Below are 16,505 nucleotides of genomic sequence, written 5' to 3'. Positions count from 1 at the left end.
TGCCGACCCGCCGCGAGGGGAGCGCCGTGTTGTGCCGAGCCGTGCCGTGCCGTGCTGTGCCGTGTTGTGCCGCTCCGTGCTCCGCGCCGCCTGTCCCCTCCCCGGGGGCGGTTCCGCCTCGGAGCGGCGGAGCTTCATACCGGCGGAGCTTCATATCGGCGGAGCTTCATATCGGCGGATCTCCGGTGCTCGGTGCTGCCATGGGCCGGGGCCGCTCCGCTCCGCCGCCATGAGCCGCCGCCCGCTGTGCCAGCCCGGCCCCAACGGCACCGAACCCATGCGGCCGCGGGGTAACGGCACCGTGCGTTCGGCGGAGGGCTGCGGCGCCGTGTCGGTGGCGTTCCCGCTGACCATGATGATCACGGGCATCGTGGGCAACGCGCTGGCCATGCTGCTGGTGTCCCGCAGCTACCGCGCCAAGGAGAACCGGCGCAAGCGCTCGTTCCTGCTGTGCATCGGCTCGTTGGCGCTCACCGACCTGACCGGGCAGCTGCTCACCAGCCCCATCGTCATCGCCGTGTACCTGTCCGACCGCGTCTGGGTCAACGTCGACCCCTCGGGCCGCCTCTGCACCTTCTTCGGCTTCAGCATGACCGTGTTCGGGCTCTGCCCGCTCTTCATCGCCAGCGTCATGGCCGCGGAGCGCACTCTGGCCATCCGCGCCCCGCACTGCTACGCCAGCCACATGAAGACGCGTGTGACCAAGGCCGTGCTGCTGGGCATCGTGCTGGCCGTGCCCGCCTTCGCCCTGCTGCCCGTGGCCGGGCTGGGCCGCTACGCGCTGCAGTGGCCCGGCACGTGGTGCTTCATCAGCACCGAAGGGCACCGGCCCGGCAGCGTGCTCTTCGCCTCCGCCTTCGCGGGGCTGGGGCTCCTCTCGCTGCTGGTGACCGTGGCGTGTAACCTGGCCACCATCGAGGCCCTGGTGTCCCGCTGCAGGAGCAAGGCCGCCGCCTCGCGCTCCAGCAAGCAGTGGGGGCGGATCGCCACCGAGACGCTGCTCCAGCTGCTGGGGATCATGTGCGTCCTGTCGGCGTGCTGGTCTCCGCTGCTGGTAGGTGCCCTCGGGGCCGCGACGGATGGCGGTGCGGGTGGGGACGGCAGGCAGCGGACCCAGAGGGCGGCCGAGGGCAGAGAGTTCGGAGAGAGAACCAAAATCTGTGATAGGAAGGAAGGGTGATGGAGTGGGGGGGGGGTTGTAAAGAAAGGGCTGAATGTGAGGAGACGGGGCTGGGAGGTGGCACGGAGGTCGGCGGTGCCATAAGCTGCGGCGGACGGGTCCGTAGGGGGGTGCAGCACCGTGTGCAGCCCAGAGGGTTTGGAGAGGGGAAACAGAGCGGGGAATGGAGCCGCAGGGACAAGGGAAGCGGAACATCCCAGCGGGAGCTGTAAAGCAGTCCTTGTACAGCAGACCCTGTAAAGCAGTCCCTGTACAGCGGTCCCTGCACAGCGGTCCCTGCGTGCCCCGTGGGACGGAGCCCCGCGATGGTGGAAGGAGTCGTTGTGTGCTTTTGATTTGCTCTCACTTTGTAGCAAAACTTAGTCCGTGCTCTGAGCAAAAAGGTGCCGTGTGACTTTGTTGGTGCCCGCTGGTTGTCAGCAGGTTGCTCGCTCTGCCTTTTTTAGTGCAGCATTCAGGGCTTTTTAACTCGTTTTCCTTCTTTAAGAGCCCCTGTCTTGCTCTCCCTCTCTCGTGCCGCTTTTTGTCACACTGGGGCAGCCCCCTCTTCATGCTGTAAGAGGAGATGGGTTGCGTCCACATCTGCTTCTTCTGTACGGGATGAGGGCGCATCCAAGAGCCCAGAGCCCCGAATTCAGCCATGGGAGGGCAATGTGCTTTGGGAACAGGCTGTACTGTTTGGAATCCCTCAGCAGGAGAGGGACGAAGCTCACTTACATGATGGGTGCTGTGTGGCTGTGTGGCTGTGTGGCACAGGGAGGATTTTTTCCCTTCTGTGCACAGAGAGCTCGAGCTCTGTGATGGAAAGGCTGGCAGAGATGGCAGTTCACATGGTTGAGGTAAAAAATAGAAAGCAAATTAATTTAATCTATGAATATTATCCTTGTAAAGTTCCACCGAATCTCCAAAACAGCCCTGCCCCCAAAAGGAGCTCAGAGGCATCAAGATCACTTTCTAGAGATGATTAATAGCTTCTGATGGAAGTAACGTGTGGTCTGTGCTGTGGGTTTAGCGAGAACTCGAGTACAACACTCCCTACTTCTGGCACCCAGGGGGTCGGAGCTGGTAGTGCCGGCTCTGAGGCTGCTGTGCTGCCCTTCCTGTGCTGCCACCCCCGCAGCAGTTCTGTGGTTCTACAGGACTTTGCTGCTTTGTGCTCATCCGTAATTAAAAGGGTAAAAAAAATGAAAGGAGAGTGATTAGAGGCAGGAAATGCATTGCCCCCTCAGTCCTTGTTCTCATATTCTTCCCATCCAGATGCAGGCACTGCTCTGTGCTCCCCCAGCTTATGGCAGAGCTGCTGTACGTGGGCTGTTAGCAGCCCTGCAGCGTGGGGCAAAGGTGCCTGGTCTGGGGGGTGTCTGTCGTCCTCCTTTGGGATGTGGATGCTCAGCAAGTTGCTGACAGTGCAGGGATTCCCTGTGGTGCTTTGCATCCTGCAGTATTGCTCAGAGACCTGGAGCACAGAACAATGGGGGCTGGAAGGGACCCCTGTAAGCACTTCCCTATGGCAGGTGCACGGAGAACTGGATCACTCCAGCACCTCTCTGGGCTCTGAGCCAGAGCTCCGCCACGCTCCGTGTCTTTGATTTGTGCTGTGTTTAGAGGAGGAGAGGAACTGTGTTCGTAGTACAGGCGCCAGCTCTTTTGGTGTGCAGTCAAGACCTCGCCTTCAGCATAGAGCACCTGAAAAATGCTCCACTTCCATAAGGTGCTGCTTTAGCTTAAGTGGCTTCCAGTGTGTGCTGCTCTGGTGCTTGTTTTGGTGCTCAGCTGCCAAACGTGACCACTGAAGTGAACCAGCAGCGGACCAGGACGCTCCTGGGGTGACAGAGACGTCATTCCTTGTTTGCTCACAAGCACAGCTGCACCCAGACTCTCATTCTCATAGTGATATTTTAGCAGCTCCAGGGTGCAAACTCACTCTCTGCCATGGTACTTTCAAGGCTATTCAAGCTGAAACACTCAGGTATTCTGCTGCTTTTCCTTTTAAGTGTGCAAAATGGTTCCAGAAAGCCCCTTTACTGAGAGAAGGGAGGCGGTGATGTCCCTGCCGAGGCACTCATCCTGTATGGGGCAGCACCGTGTCCTGCAGTGCCCCGCTTCCTCCCTGCCCTGCACAATGGGGCTGCTGTTGTCCATGCAGCAGGGAAGGCTCCTGGGATGCTCCATCCCTGGAGGTGTTCAAGGCCAGGTTGGATGGGCCCTGGGCTGTCGTGTCCAGCATTAAATGTGGAGGTTGGTGGTACTGCCTGCAGCAGAGGGGTTGGGGCTTCATGATCCTTGAGGTCTCTTCCAACCCAAGTCACTCTGTGATTCTATGACCTCCTGCAGCCAGGGTGCTGGACTTTGCTGTGCTGTATTTGTCCCACATAAGAGCACATCTGGATGGTAAAAATGAGACCACGTGCTTCCTGCAAGTGTGTGACTCCCCGTGTTCCTGCTCTCCTGCCAGCCTGCTCACCTCATTCACATCCTCGGCCTTCCCTGTAGGTCTCCAAGTGGACTGCAGGTTATTTAAGCCACGTTCCACAGAAACAGAAGGATTTGCTTGTGGTCCGTCTGCAGCACCGGAGCTGAGGGCTGCAGAGCTCACAGGAGGTGTGCGGTTCTGCTTTGTGTGCTGGCTGCAGGTGCTTTACTGGGGCAAAATGACAATTTTGACTCCAAGATAAGGTGGGACACGACTGTGAGTATTAATAGATGCTATCAGGAAAAAGCATATCCTGCCTTAGTTGTGGTTCGCCCACTGCAGCTGCTCTTTATTTCATCTGGAGAGCCCTGTATTCCTTCTGCGGCTCTCTTTGCTTTGTGGGAAAGAATGGCTGAAGCGGCAGATTAATGCTAATGGGAGAGGAGAAGCAACATAAACAGATAAATCTTCCTGTCTTCACCATGCGTGGAAAACACGTTTGGATTTTTGGAATCTATCTCACGAGAAGGTTTTGCAGTTTGGGACCAGGAATTTCACTTCTGATTCTTGCCCCACATTCCAGAGCAGCCACTCAGCCCTCTCATGGCCTAAAAATACGCACCTCTGAGCACAGCAGCTATTTGCTGTCCATCTTGGGCTGCAGATTCAGCAGCGCAGCCACACAGATAACAGGAAACGCCCCCAGAGTGCAGCGATGTGGATGGGCAGCTGTGGGCAGAAGAGGAGCACACCATGGCCCCAAGTGCTGCCCTGCAAAGTGCTGCAGGAGGAACTTGTGTACGGCGGGGAATTTCTGCTGGTCTGCCATTGTAAACCATTATAAACCATTTGGGTCCGACCATGGAGTGCCCGCGTGGAACTCGGCCGGTGGCAGCACATCACAGCACGGAGCCTGCTGGGAACACAGCCAGAATTCTCTTGTGAGCTACAGTCAGACTTCACAAAGATCCACTTGTTGGCTCTGGATGCCACAGCAGCGCAGGTTCAGTGCTACTGCAAAGCTGTGCTCTGTGATGACAATAGGTTGTTACCTGGTTCATTGATTAACTTACCCGTTATGTTGCTCTTGGAGTTTGGAGCCCAAGGTTTGTTGGCACGGGTTGTACGGTCCTTCTGACTTTGCTCCACCTGATGTTGTGTCTCTTCTTTTTGCAGTCTTTCTCCTAATGAATTTAGAGGCCCAGTACAGACTGTGATAAACACTCCCTGAGGATATCAGGAAAAATTTCCAGTAAGGCAACTGATGCTCCAACAACTGTTCCATTATGTAACAAAGGCCAAAATAAGCAGCAGTTGCCTGCTTGAGAAACGTATTTTATTAGTCTAATATTTTTGTAGCTCCATGGATTCACTCACAAAAGAACAAGACAGTGAGGTCTGTAAAGCTTATAGAGGCTCCCAGATCATGGCCCAGAGGAGCGGATGGAGGGAGAGCAGCGCTGGGAGTGACGAGCACAGCTCGGTTCCCACCGGCTGCAGCTGGAGCACGGCGGGCACACATACATGGAGGGGCTGCTCGGTGGGCTGCCGGCATCAGGACTGTGCCAGGACCCTCACGCAGCTGGGTAAGGCAGAGTGCAGAGCCTGGGTTGTGTGGGCACAATGTGTCTTCGGCCGTTTGGGGCGCCTGGGATCTGTACCCATATTCTAAAACATCTGCCTGCAATCGCTTTTCATTTTGGAGTGAGCTGAATGTAGCCGATGGAATCCTCAACTGCTGCTATTTAAAGAAACAAAAACAATTCTACTTTGCTGTCGGAGCTGCCCCGCTGTCTGGACTGCCATGTGGAACTTCCATGGGAAGAAGCCTGTTGACTTTGAGGTTGGCAGAGCCCTGGCTCAGAGCTCAGAGAGGTGGGGGATCTGGTCCGGGATATTCAGAACCCACCTGAATGCTTTCCCACACAGCTGCTGCAGGGAGCTGCTGTAGAGGTTGGACGGGGAGATCTCCAGAGGTCCCTTCCAACCCCTACAAGTCTGTGATTCTGTGCACAATTCCAAGCCTTTTCCAAGGCCGCAGTCATTGATCTGGCACCCAGAAGATCCCTTTGAGCAGAACACCCTGCAGGCAGTCCTGGTCCCCGCTTGGGGTGGCTGTACCATGAAGCCCAGCCATCACCCGGCCATGCAGTGCTGCTTGAAGGCAGTGCTGTGCAGAGCCCTGGCTTGGCTCACAGTGCTGCCTTGCACTGGGCCCTTCCAGAGGCTGATGCCGAGAGCTCGTGTGGAGCTGTCAGTAAGTGGCCAGGCCGTATCCCCCAGCAGCTCCTGCGTGCTCAGGCCTGGCTGCTGCCCAGTGCCTGGGGCCACTGACCCTTGCAGACATGGTGAGCCCTCTGTACGGCGGAATAGAAGTGATGTAAGAAAGCCGTAGGGTTGGCTATAGAGTCAGGCAGATCCTGGAGGTTTGAAACCACGTTCACATGGTGGTAACTTTTCTGCATTTTGTCTTGTATGGGTGGGTGAGTGAGGGAGGAGCTGGGTCAGCACAGTGCTTAGTGCGAAGGACGTGCTGCACCACCTCCTGGCATCCCCATCACATCCAGCAGGCTCACTGCATTCAGTTCCACTGGATTTCCAGGCAGCCAAGGGCTTCAAGTCATGCCTAGAAAGGATTTGCATGCAAAAAATGACTTGTCCAGGGAAAGTCACTCATGTGGCTGCCTGGTCCTCCAAGCCCCCATCCCTGGTGCTGGGTGCCTCCCTGCTGCCACGGCACAGGGCCCAGACCTGCAAACACAGAGAGCTGTCCCTGAGCTCTCCCCAGCTCTGGCTTCCCTCTGCCACCACACGTTGGAGCATCAGGAGCCGTGCTGCACACACAGCCAGGTGCAGGATCACGGCTCCATGCCCATCACGCGGCTCACACGCGTCATTTGGCAGTGAGCTGCAGCCCTGGGGCTGCTCAGAACAGGTTTGGATGCCCGTGCTTATAGCTTATAGGCTGCTGGGGAAGGCTGCAGCACAAAGTGTGACGTAGCTTATCGGCACAGGAGTGAAACGCCTCTAAAGTAATGTATTTAATACAAGTGCAGTTGATATGGAAAGGTCAGGGGAAAACTTGAGACATACCAACCAACCACCATGGAAAATTAAATATGTCTGAGAACTTTCAAATCATGATTCACGTTTCTTCTAGTTACACATTGGTATGTGAGCATCTCAGCACCCATTGCAGAGATGGGGGGGAGGGGCTGCTGGGGACAGGCTGGGAGCCCCAGCACTGCTCACCTGGAGAAGGCTGAGAGGGATCTGATGGGCTCTGATCGATATCAGAAGGGCAGAGGTCAGGGGGAGGGGATCAGGCTCCGTGCATTGGTGTCCAACCTAAAGCACTTCCCTACAGCAGTTGCACAGGAAAGAAACCTGGCAGGATCCAGCTGTTCCTTGTAATTGAGATAATATGAAAATGAGAAAATGAGTCCCTTTAAGGCAATGCTGCAAGGTCAGTGCTTTCCCTTTACAGCCCAGGGCAGGATCTGGGGCAGGGAAGCAGCACGTGCTTCCTTGTGTTGGCACGAGACCTGTAACTGTTTTTCTGGCAGCAGGAACACAGCGGTGTGTGTGTGCCCTGATCCTTAGACACATACAGACCGAGCTGCCTGCCCAGAGCTTGTGCGTAGTTTCTGTGGTCATGGTTTGAATTGGACGAGGGAGGAAGAAATCCCTTAGAGAATCATAGAACCATACGAGCATTCCGGTTGGAAAAGCCCTTTCAGCTCCCCCAGCCCACCTCCCTCAGTGCCTCATCCCACAGCTCTGAACGCCCCCAGGGATGTGAGCCCAGCCCTGTGCAGCTGTGCAGTGCTGAGCGCTCTGTGGAGCAGAGATGTCCCCCAGCACCCAGCCTGCCCTGCCCTGGCACAGCGGGAGGCCGGCACCTCTCGTCCCATCGCTGTTACTCACGAGCAGAGTCCAACCCCCCTCCACTGTACTCTGTCAGGATTTTGTCCCTGGGGATAATTGCACATAGTGATGCAGAGATGATCTCTTAACTGTGCCATTTTTCCCTTCCAACTCTCCTTAGGTAACGATGCTGAAGATGATCTTCAGCCACACATCCTTTGAATCATGCAAGGGCTTCTCTGCAGAAACCCAAAGCTCAGAGCTCTACAAGGAGTGCAATTTCTTCTTGACAGCTGTGCGCTTGGCCTCCCTCAACCAGATCCTGGACCCGTGGGTTTATCTGCTGCTCAGAAAGATCCTGCTCCAGAAGTTCTGCCAGGCAGCCAGCGCTGTCTCCAAGTGCTCCAACAACGAGTGGAAGGAGAGATCCATCACGTTGTCAGATGAAATCCGACGGACAGCAGCATGATGGAGCGCAGATCTGCCTGCATGGAGACTGCGTTGGCCAACAAATGGCTTTATGTCTTACTGTGAATTGGGCATCTGCCGCGTGCTCACATCTCTGTAAACAGCTGAAAGCGGCAGTGCTGAGCAGCCTTAGAGTGCCAAGTAAGTGCTTATCCAATGTGCCAAAAATCCTCCATTGCAGACAAACGGATTGGTTTTCATAGAGTCATAGAATCATAGAATGGCCTGGGTTGAAAAGGACCACAATGATCATCTGGTTTGAACCCTCTGCTGTGTGCAGGGTCACCAGCCACCAGCCCAGGCTGTCCAGAGCCACATCCAGCCTGGATGGTGCTGAGTTCTGTTGTTACTGCGATTCCCAATGGAGCTGCAGAATATGACTTGTTGTCTGCCTGAGTGGAGCTTGGAGGGGCCTTTTGGTTTTGTGTTAAGGTTGGAAAAGGTGATTTTCCTATCGGGACACTTGGAACAGATTGAACAGATTAATTATGGAAGAGACCCCCTCCTATGTGTAACCTTAACAATTAGATTATCTGCTTCAGAGAGTCTCTTGTCCTCGTTTTTCCGGATGGACAAGGAGAGAAAATGGCAGACAGCACATTAAGATGAAACGAGGAGTTTTGATTTGGATTTCCATGGCTTTGAGCAGAAGGTTGAGTTGTAGCAGTGATGGTGGATCATTCCCTTTTGAGAACGAAGGAAGCTGCACCTGGTGACATGCATGGTCCTGCTGGATGCGGGTTCTGTGTGGATGCTGGAGTCACTCAGTGCAGGGCAGGCAGCAGCAGTGGGGAAGCTGTGCTGCTTTGCCTTCTTTTTGATAGCAGCCTGTGAAGCTCCCACACATCACACAGGTTGCTGATAGCAGAGCAGACTATAAAACTACTTTGCACAGATGGAGAGAGTGATAAACAGGTTGTAAGAGGTGGTGAGCGTTCATCTTGCTGTAGATTAGCAGCAAAGGTTTACAGAGGCAAAGAGCTTTTATATGGGTGGTTTTGTTTGGAGATGTGCTCATCCAGGGACAAAACAGACGTCAAACGAATCTGAAGCTTCTGCATTATTGAGCTGCCCTATGGGGTGGGACAGGAGGGCGACTCCCTTCATTCTTTCTCTCTTTCTTCTTTCCTCCATGAAAACAAACATCAAGGATGTGGCAGCTTTGGGAATTCTGAAAAATGAAGCAGACTGGAAGAGCTGGGGACAAGGCTGTGCGTTATGGAGCCTTTCCTCCAGCCATTGTTCAGGTTTGAGTAGAAAAGCGAATCCTCACCCATTTGTCAGAACACCTGAGGCTCGTTTTCACAAGGACTGCATTTCTCCCCATTTTCTTTGCCTTTTTTGTAGATGATGGTCCATAATGTCTCCTGTCTAATGGCCTCCTAGGCAAAATTACATGCAATTACTGTATATCAGCTACTCGTCCACCGTGTGCTGTGTGCCATGTCATACTGAATTCAGGGGGCCTTAATGGCAAGTGTAATCCTGCATCGGCTGGGAATCTCTGATACAGAGCCTTGATTTTTGCTTCTCTGCCTTTGCTTGTAAAAGTACCCAAAAGAGAAACCTCTTTTCCTGTTCTGCTGCGATGCTGTCTGGTTGCTGTCACCACATCAGGCAGCAATACCTCATCTGAGGGCAGAACCGCCATCTACAGAGGTCTGCTTTTGTGTGGATGGGTGTTGGAGTGCAGCTGGAAGCTGAAGTTCTGCTTTCCCCCGGATCCAGCCTAGAGCTGTGCTGGGCACCTGGGTGCAGTGCTGCCATTGGGCAGGAGGAGGCTCAGGGCTGCTCAGTGATGCCCAGCGATGCTCATCACTGCTCACTGCTGGTGGGCACCTGTGTGCTCCTCACAGCTGGGAGCGTGGCATGGGGCACAGCTGGAAGCAGCAGCTGCCTTAGGGCTCTGGGAAGTGCCTCTCAGCAGTCCCAGGTTTTTAAGAGCTCTGTTGTGATCTACAGGCCTGATCTTGTGTCCAGAGGATTGCTGTTGTTCAGGCTGCGTGCACAGCGAGCCCGGTGCCTGCACAGTGTGTCAGGATGACCACAGGAATGGGGCTGAGCCGCTGGTGAGCCACAGGGCCGGAGTGTGGGTCCACTGGGGCTGCACGTGGTCAGCTGAAGGGTGACTCATGGCCTCCTCTATCAGCCCCTCTGCAGCCGCAACAGGAAAATGCTGTTCTTTCCTTTGACACAGAAGTGTAAAGTGTGTGGCAGTGGTTAAATGCACTTGGGCTTGTAATAAGCGAGTCGTGGATGGTTTCAGCTTTCCCTTAACATAGCTCTGCTGCTCCGTGCCTTTCCATAGTGAAGCAGGATGCATCTGAGTGTGGGCAAAGGCCATTCTCTTGGTCCCTGTGTGTGCTAACACTGAGAATCTACTCTAAATAAAAGAAAATGGATGAGGATGCATGCTTGCTTTGTCTGCAGCCAAGGAGTGGGAGCAGCGTTTGTCACCATGCTGGCCATAACACAACATGGTGGGGGAACGTACTTTCAGAGATGGATTCAAAAAGCTTGAGCAGAAATCGAAGCTTTTCCTTCCAATACTCGTTTGAGTGGCAAGGTGCATTTTTGTTGCATTTCTTTAAAGGTGCCTTTCTATGTGATGTATGTAAATTCCTCTATGGAAGCATTCCTAGTGCCCATTTCAATACGTTGTACTTCTGTCAGATTGTATGGAAGCAGTGAATGGGAAAACTATTTTGAGATCATTTGCCTTAAATACAAGCTTGTTTGTGTACCAACTCAATGTGCATCGTGTCTGTTGGAATAAAAGTGCAGTAGAATACCTGGTCCTGAGCCTGGTTCCTTTTGGAGCCCAGAGGCAGCCACAGGGCTGTCCTGGAGTGCGGCCGCTTCGCCATCCCTGGGTTCTTCCCATACAACTTCCTGCCCCATGGAAAGAATCAGAATAAGGTAAATGTTGCCTTTTTAAAATAGAAGGACTACTTTGTTTGCATTATTCCTTTTTATTTTGTCACATGTTGTAACTTCAGCTCAGAGCTCCGGAGTTCCTGAAGCAGCACGAAGCCACGTGCTGTGTTGGAAGCCCCGCTGGCACACAGCAGCCAGTCCTGCTCTGTGAGTCACCACAAGGCTGCCGTGCAGTGAGCAGCCTTCAGAAGAGACACAGCAACTAATTACATGCAATTTTCCCTCATTTCCAACATCCTGCCTGTTTCCTTTAATGCTCCATAGCTCTGCAGGGATTGCAATGTGCAATGTGGCAGCCCCACATTGCGGCTTGGAGTACGCCTGGCAGCCCTTAGCAGACATAATGCACTCAGCAGCACTCACGTTTCCCCGTAGTTTGTTCCCACCATCCATTCTGGCCACCATTTGGAGGTCCTCCCAAGGAAGTGGCCCTTCAATGGGGCACAGGGTGCTGGGGAGCAGAGGTGCATCTCCACCTGCAGGGAGCACAGAAGGGAGGCACGGGCACTGCACACAGTGACAGCGAGAGGAGCTGCAGGGGGCAGGAGGAAGCTGGGATATGATCAGTGGCAAAGAGTGAATCATAGCCCATACAACAAGAGTGAGGTGGTCAGAGACCGGAGCAGGTCCACTGCGGGGCCAGGCTGAGGGCTTGGGGTTACCTCACTGCGGCCATCAGTACTTGAGGGGAACTTAAAAACAGGAGGAGAGTGACTTTTAACATGGTCTGATAGCAACAGAATGAGGGGAAATGGCTTCCAGCTAAAAGGGGAGATCTGGGTCAGATGAGAGGGGAAAGCTTTTCACCCAGAGGCAGTGAGGCCCCAACACTGCTGCCCAATCCCTGGAGGTGCTGAGGCCACGGATGGGCCCTGGGCAGCTGGAGCTGGAAGGTCCTTGTAGCCCTACCGGTCTGTGACGCTGCTTCTCTGAAATGCTGTGTTCTGTTTCTTCCATTCACTTGAATGAGCAATGCTTTTAGATAAGATAACATTAATTTAGAGTAAACACTTGGAAGTACTCTGGGGACCAGTGAAGACGATGACAGCTGGCAGACGGCACCAGTGCAATAAAAGCCTGAAGTTTTGGATATAGCTGTGTGAGTGCAGCCTCAGACCCAGCCCCACCAGTGCCATCGGCACACCCCAGCCACCAGCAGCCCCAGGCCACCCAGCCCACACTTCAGCAGCCCTGGGGCTGTTTTGGGGACCAGAGAATCACAGAATCCCAGCACGGCTGGGTTGGAAGGGAGCAGGAATCAGCAGAGTGTGGTCCCTGGGCTGCTCTGTTCCCCAGGCTTGGGCCCTTCAGATTCTTCAGATCTCTTCTGAGGAATGCTGGAAGGGCTCCGACACCAGAAAGGTATTTACTGCAAAAGCCCTGAGGGATACGGCCGCCTTTATGAGGACAGCATCTGTGGGGCTGCTTTCTGGTTCCAAGGGCTGGTGCCTGCAGGTGGGCGGCCGAGCCCTGCTCCTTGTGACGCTTCTCGTGCATTCCCAACCCACTGCCATCTCATTCAGAACTGTGGTTATAAATTAACAGATGCTGCTTTTATTCCTTACCACGTTTCTCCCCCAGGAAGCGTGGGAGCAGCACGAGCCACTGAACACATTTGGTGGTTAACCGGAGCCCTTTGGCACTGCGGCAGTGCCACCCCTGGCTGCCTAAACCAGCTGCCAGGTGCCCAAGGGAGCCCAGATTCAACCAAAACATCATCAGTCCAAAACTACGTGGTGCTGGACCTGCTCCCAGGTTGCTCACACTGCTGGTGCAGCATTTCTGCTCCCACTGGAAGGCGCAGGCACCCAGTTTGCAGCAGGGGGTTGGCTCTGAGCTCCCATCCCTCCCCAGAGCACGGCCCCAGCGCACCACGGCTCACAGGGATGCACGGGCACTCAGCACTCAGTTGGGTCACTGCAGAAGATAAAAGGGCCACTTTGAATATAAGTATGTTAGATATGTTCAAAAGCATTTTATTAAAGACAGTGTATTTATATTTGGGGCCGCTTTGTTTTGATATTAAATCGTAGCAGAGGGTAGGAGCCCCGGTTATTATGACTTTCTCTAAACACAGCCATCTCACAGCCCTTGCCCGCCCTTCAGCACTCCTCTGTTTGCACTGAGTGGAGCCGCAGTCACTGCACACACAAATAAATTCAGTGCTTATAAAGGCTCGTGGCCCTGCGGATGGAAGGAAACACACACCCCATCTCAGAGGGACTTTATAGTGTGAAGCATCAATTCCCAGCAGTTCTGCAGTTTATATGCTGCCGGGTTGAAGCCAGCTGGAGTTCTGCCTGGCGTGTTTGCAATTCACTGGCTCTGGATGTGAAGAGGCCTTAAAGACCAGAAACAAAAACTCACCCAGGAGCCCTTTGTCCCCTTTTGGGCATCATTTTTTCCTGTCCTGACAAGTGAGGAGAAGGTCACTGCTCGCTCTGCCCCATCCCACTGCCCTGCTCCAGCCCCAGCTTACCAGGATGTGAATCCATGCAAAACTGCATCTTTTAGCTCAGATGTCAGTCTAAATCTTTGGCTATTGAAATTTAAACTCTTTACATTATAAGGAGCTTCTGAACTCCTGGAATCTTACATGCTTTGGTACCATGGGGATGAGGAGATGCAGCTGTCTGCAGGGTGCCTCGCTGAGCCCAGTGAATCGCAGTGGCTCAAGGCTGAAGCCTGGCAGTGTCTGATTACAGCTGATGTGCTGCGTGCTTGAAGCAGTAAACACAGCCTTAAACCCATCTGACACAGAGGAGTCTCCATCTCTTGGCACATCCATTTGCAGCCCAGTTCCTCGTCAGGTAACACCAAAGCTGGAGCCCTGATGCTGGGTTGCTCCCCTTACCCTGGTGTCCCTCCTCTCAACAGCCCTTCCTGGGCTCCAAACTGCTTCAGATTTTATCTTCAGTGTGTGTTACTGCTGCACCTATGGCTGGGGGCACATCTGGACCTTCCCAGGCCCAGGGGCACCCAGCTCCATCCTGGGGTCACCCACCAGAACCCTCATCCATGAGGAGGTCTCACTCTGCAGCAAAATGTATTTCTGATTCAAAACCAGCCATTCCACAGCTTCATAAACTGATCAGAAATTCAGAGGAGATAACACTGCGGTCACCTTAGGGAAGTTTAATAAACTGAGTGCTATTGATTATCTTTCTTATTGAATAAATGTGCAGTCCTACCCTATCTCTTGCTGATATGGATAATGAAAGCACACGTTTGGTGTCTGACAACACCAATACATCCCAGTTGCTCAGCCCTTGGCGGTGTCCTCCTGCCACCCACGATGACAGCTGCTGCCAAATCCATCCCTAGAATCTGTACCCACCATCAGAAGAGCTCAACCCCAAGCCGCTGCTCCCAACCCAACATTCAATTGCTCAAGGAAATGGCCTAAATGCTGCCCCTGGTGCCTGTGTGCTGCCTGTGGGCTGCAGGTGTCACTTGTTGGACAGCCGGGCACACATCTGTCTGGGGACAGCAGAACCCACAGCGCAGTCTGTGCCAGTCCCGGGCACAACATCTTATCTCCTTTTCTGCACTTATGCTTTTCAAACCCACCTGCAAAGCCACCACGGGCAGGTCTGGCCCTGCTCCCCCCTCCTGTGTATGCGCTGACCCAGCAGCATTATCTAATGTCCTGGAAATGAATTAGTATTGTGGCAATGTCAATAAATTAGCTTGATTACAGTAACAATGCAAAAGTTAATAATTCAGCTGATATTTTACTGGACCCATTTGCAGCTATCGATTGGCTTTATGTAGACATTATTTGTAAGCAAAGCACGTGCATGGCTGTGACCGCCCGGTGCCCACAGAGCTCAGGGGAAATGACCCACAGCCATCACAAGGCCCTTGGTGTTCTGTAACGATTGCTGATGAGCCCACCGAGGTACAAGGTCCCCCCGCAGCCCTGCTCTGTGCAGCCAGGAAGGTTGGCAGCTTTTTGAACCATAGAGCCACTGAGGTTGGAAAAGCCCTCTAAGATGCCCAGGCCCATCCCATCGCAGTCCACCATGCCCACATCCCTCAGTGCCACATCCCCACGGCTCTGAACACCTCCAGGGACAGTGCCCCCCACCCCTGGGCAGCTGTGCAGTGCTGGGTGCTCTTTCAGAGGAGAAATATTTCCTAATACCCGCCCTGAACCTCTCCTGGCACAACATGAGTCCATTGCTGTTGCTCTGCCCCCCTGACAGCCCAAGGACAGTCACTGTTGTGTCTGGGACGTGTCACAGCCCGGAGCCGACTGGCCCCAGCAGCCTCAGGGTGCTTGCACAGCCCCTGGAAGCCATCAGCTGTCTGCTGGCACAGCACCCAGACAGCCTGGGGTGTCCCGTCCTCCTCCTTTTTCCTGAAATCCCCGGCTGAGTGGTGTCCCAGGAAATGAGGGCTGTGTGCCAGGACAGATGGTCATTGTGCCACACAGCGGGCAGCAGTTGGACATGGGACCCACCATGCCCCATGTCCCCAGCCCAGGGGCTGCCCAGCTCAGCTCCCAGTGCTGGCAGAAGGTGTGAGGGATGGCAGTGCTGTGCCAGGCACGGCCCACCAGCACATTTGGCACCTGCCCCACATCACGGCATCCAGAGTGAGCTTGTAACACACCTGGAAACCTCATTGGTGTCTCCGGGCACTTTGAGACACACTACAACACCCTCCAAGCTGCTTTTGCGGTACAGGTGACACAGGAGAAGGTCCGGATGTGTCTGTAGGGTCAGGAAGGGCAGACAAACCACAGTCAGAAGAATAACCTTTGCACAATTTCCACTGATGTCTCCCGGCCGCTGGTGGGGCTTCTAATTTCATTTGTTTGTCAGCAGCCCTCTCCCTTTGGAACACAGTGTTATTTTGGCAATGCTCCTCAGAGGGATCTCTGCTGAAACACGGAAAACATTTCACAACGGAGCCTGGCGAGCTCCGCCAAACACCAGTTGTGTAACGAGATGGGCGATTATTAATTAGCATCCATGCAAGATCTGCGGGAGGGATCAGCTGGGCCCTGATCTGCTGTAAGTGGTGGCACATCGTGACTTTAGGAGTAAGGGGCCAGGAGAGATGAGCCATGTCCAGCAGCACAATACCTGTCCCCACTGCATCCCCACCATGTCCCCATCACATCCCCACCATGTCCCCATCACATCCCCACCACATCCCCATCACATCCCCACCACATCCCCACCATAGCCTCACTGTGTGTCCAGCACTGTCCCTACCATGTCCCCCTGCTCCTGTGCCCAGAGCACTGATCTCAGCCAGGCACCATGCTATAAAATGGCAGGTGTGACTCAATAATGCCTTTTTTTCCCATTACGAAGGGCTCTGCTTCCTAGATACCAGTGCTTTATGGTAGAGGGGAAAATAAAGCAATAACAGGAGCATGAACAGGGAAAGAACTTTCAGGATGTCTGGAGAGCTGTTGAAGAGCATATAACAAAATCTGTACAGCCAGTTCAATACACCAAATGGAAATGGATGGCTGTTCACTTTTCCCCAGCCAGCAGTGCAGCACCACTTTGTGTGGGTTCTGTGGTACATTTTAGGCTGCACAACCCAGCTGTGTGTGAGCAGCAGCTCTGGATGCACCACAGCTGGTGGAGAGCGCATCATTAATGACAGGTTCAAGGCATT

At 54.0% G+C, this 16,505-nt stretch overlaps 1 protein-coding gene across 1 annotated transcript; it reads left to right on the top strand.

Annotated features, from left to right (window-relative positions):
• The first annotated feature begins 131 nt into the window (after nucleotides 1-131).
• Nucleotides 132-10,719, top strand: PTGER3 (prostaglandin E receptor 3). The gene is made up of 2 exons (XM_015870909.3): nucleotides 132-1,054; nucleotides 7,642-10,719. Exons 1-2 carry the CDS (start codon nucleotides 230-232, stop codon nucleotides 7,927-7,929), a joined length of 1,113 nt encoding a protein of 370 aa, XP_015726395.2. The 5' UTR covers nucleotides 132-229; the 3' UTR covers nucleotides 7,930-10,719.
• Nucleotides 10,720-16,505: the final 5,786 nt, after the last annotated feature.

Source organism: Coturnix japonica, chromosome 11, assembly GCF_054131305.1.
Source record: "Coturnix japonica strain WE chromosome 11, WE-NBRP24, whole genome shotgun sequence".
Taxonomy (NCBI): Eukaryota; Metazoa; Chordata; class Aves; order Galliformes; family Phasianidae; genus Coturnix; species Coturnix japonica.
The sequence above is the reverse complement of the archived record's forward strand: the minus strand, read 5'-3'. Positions and strand labels throughout refer to the sequence as shown.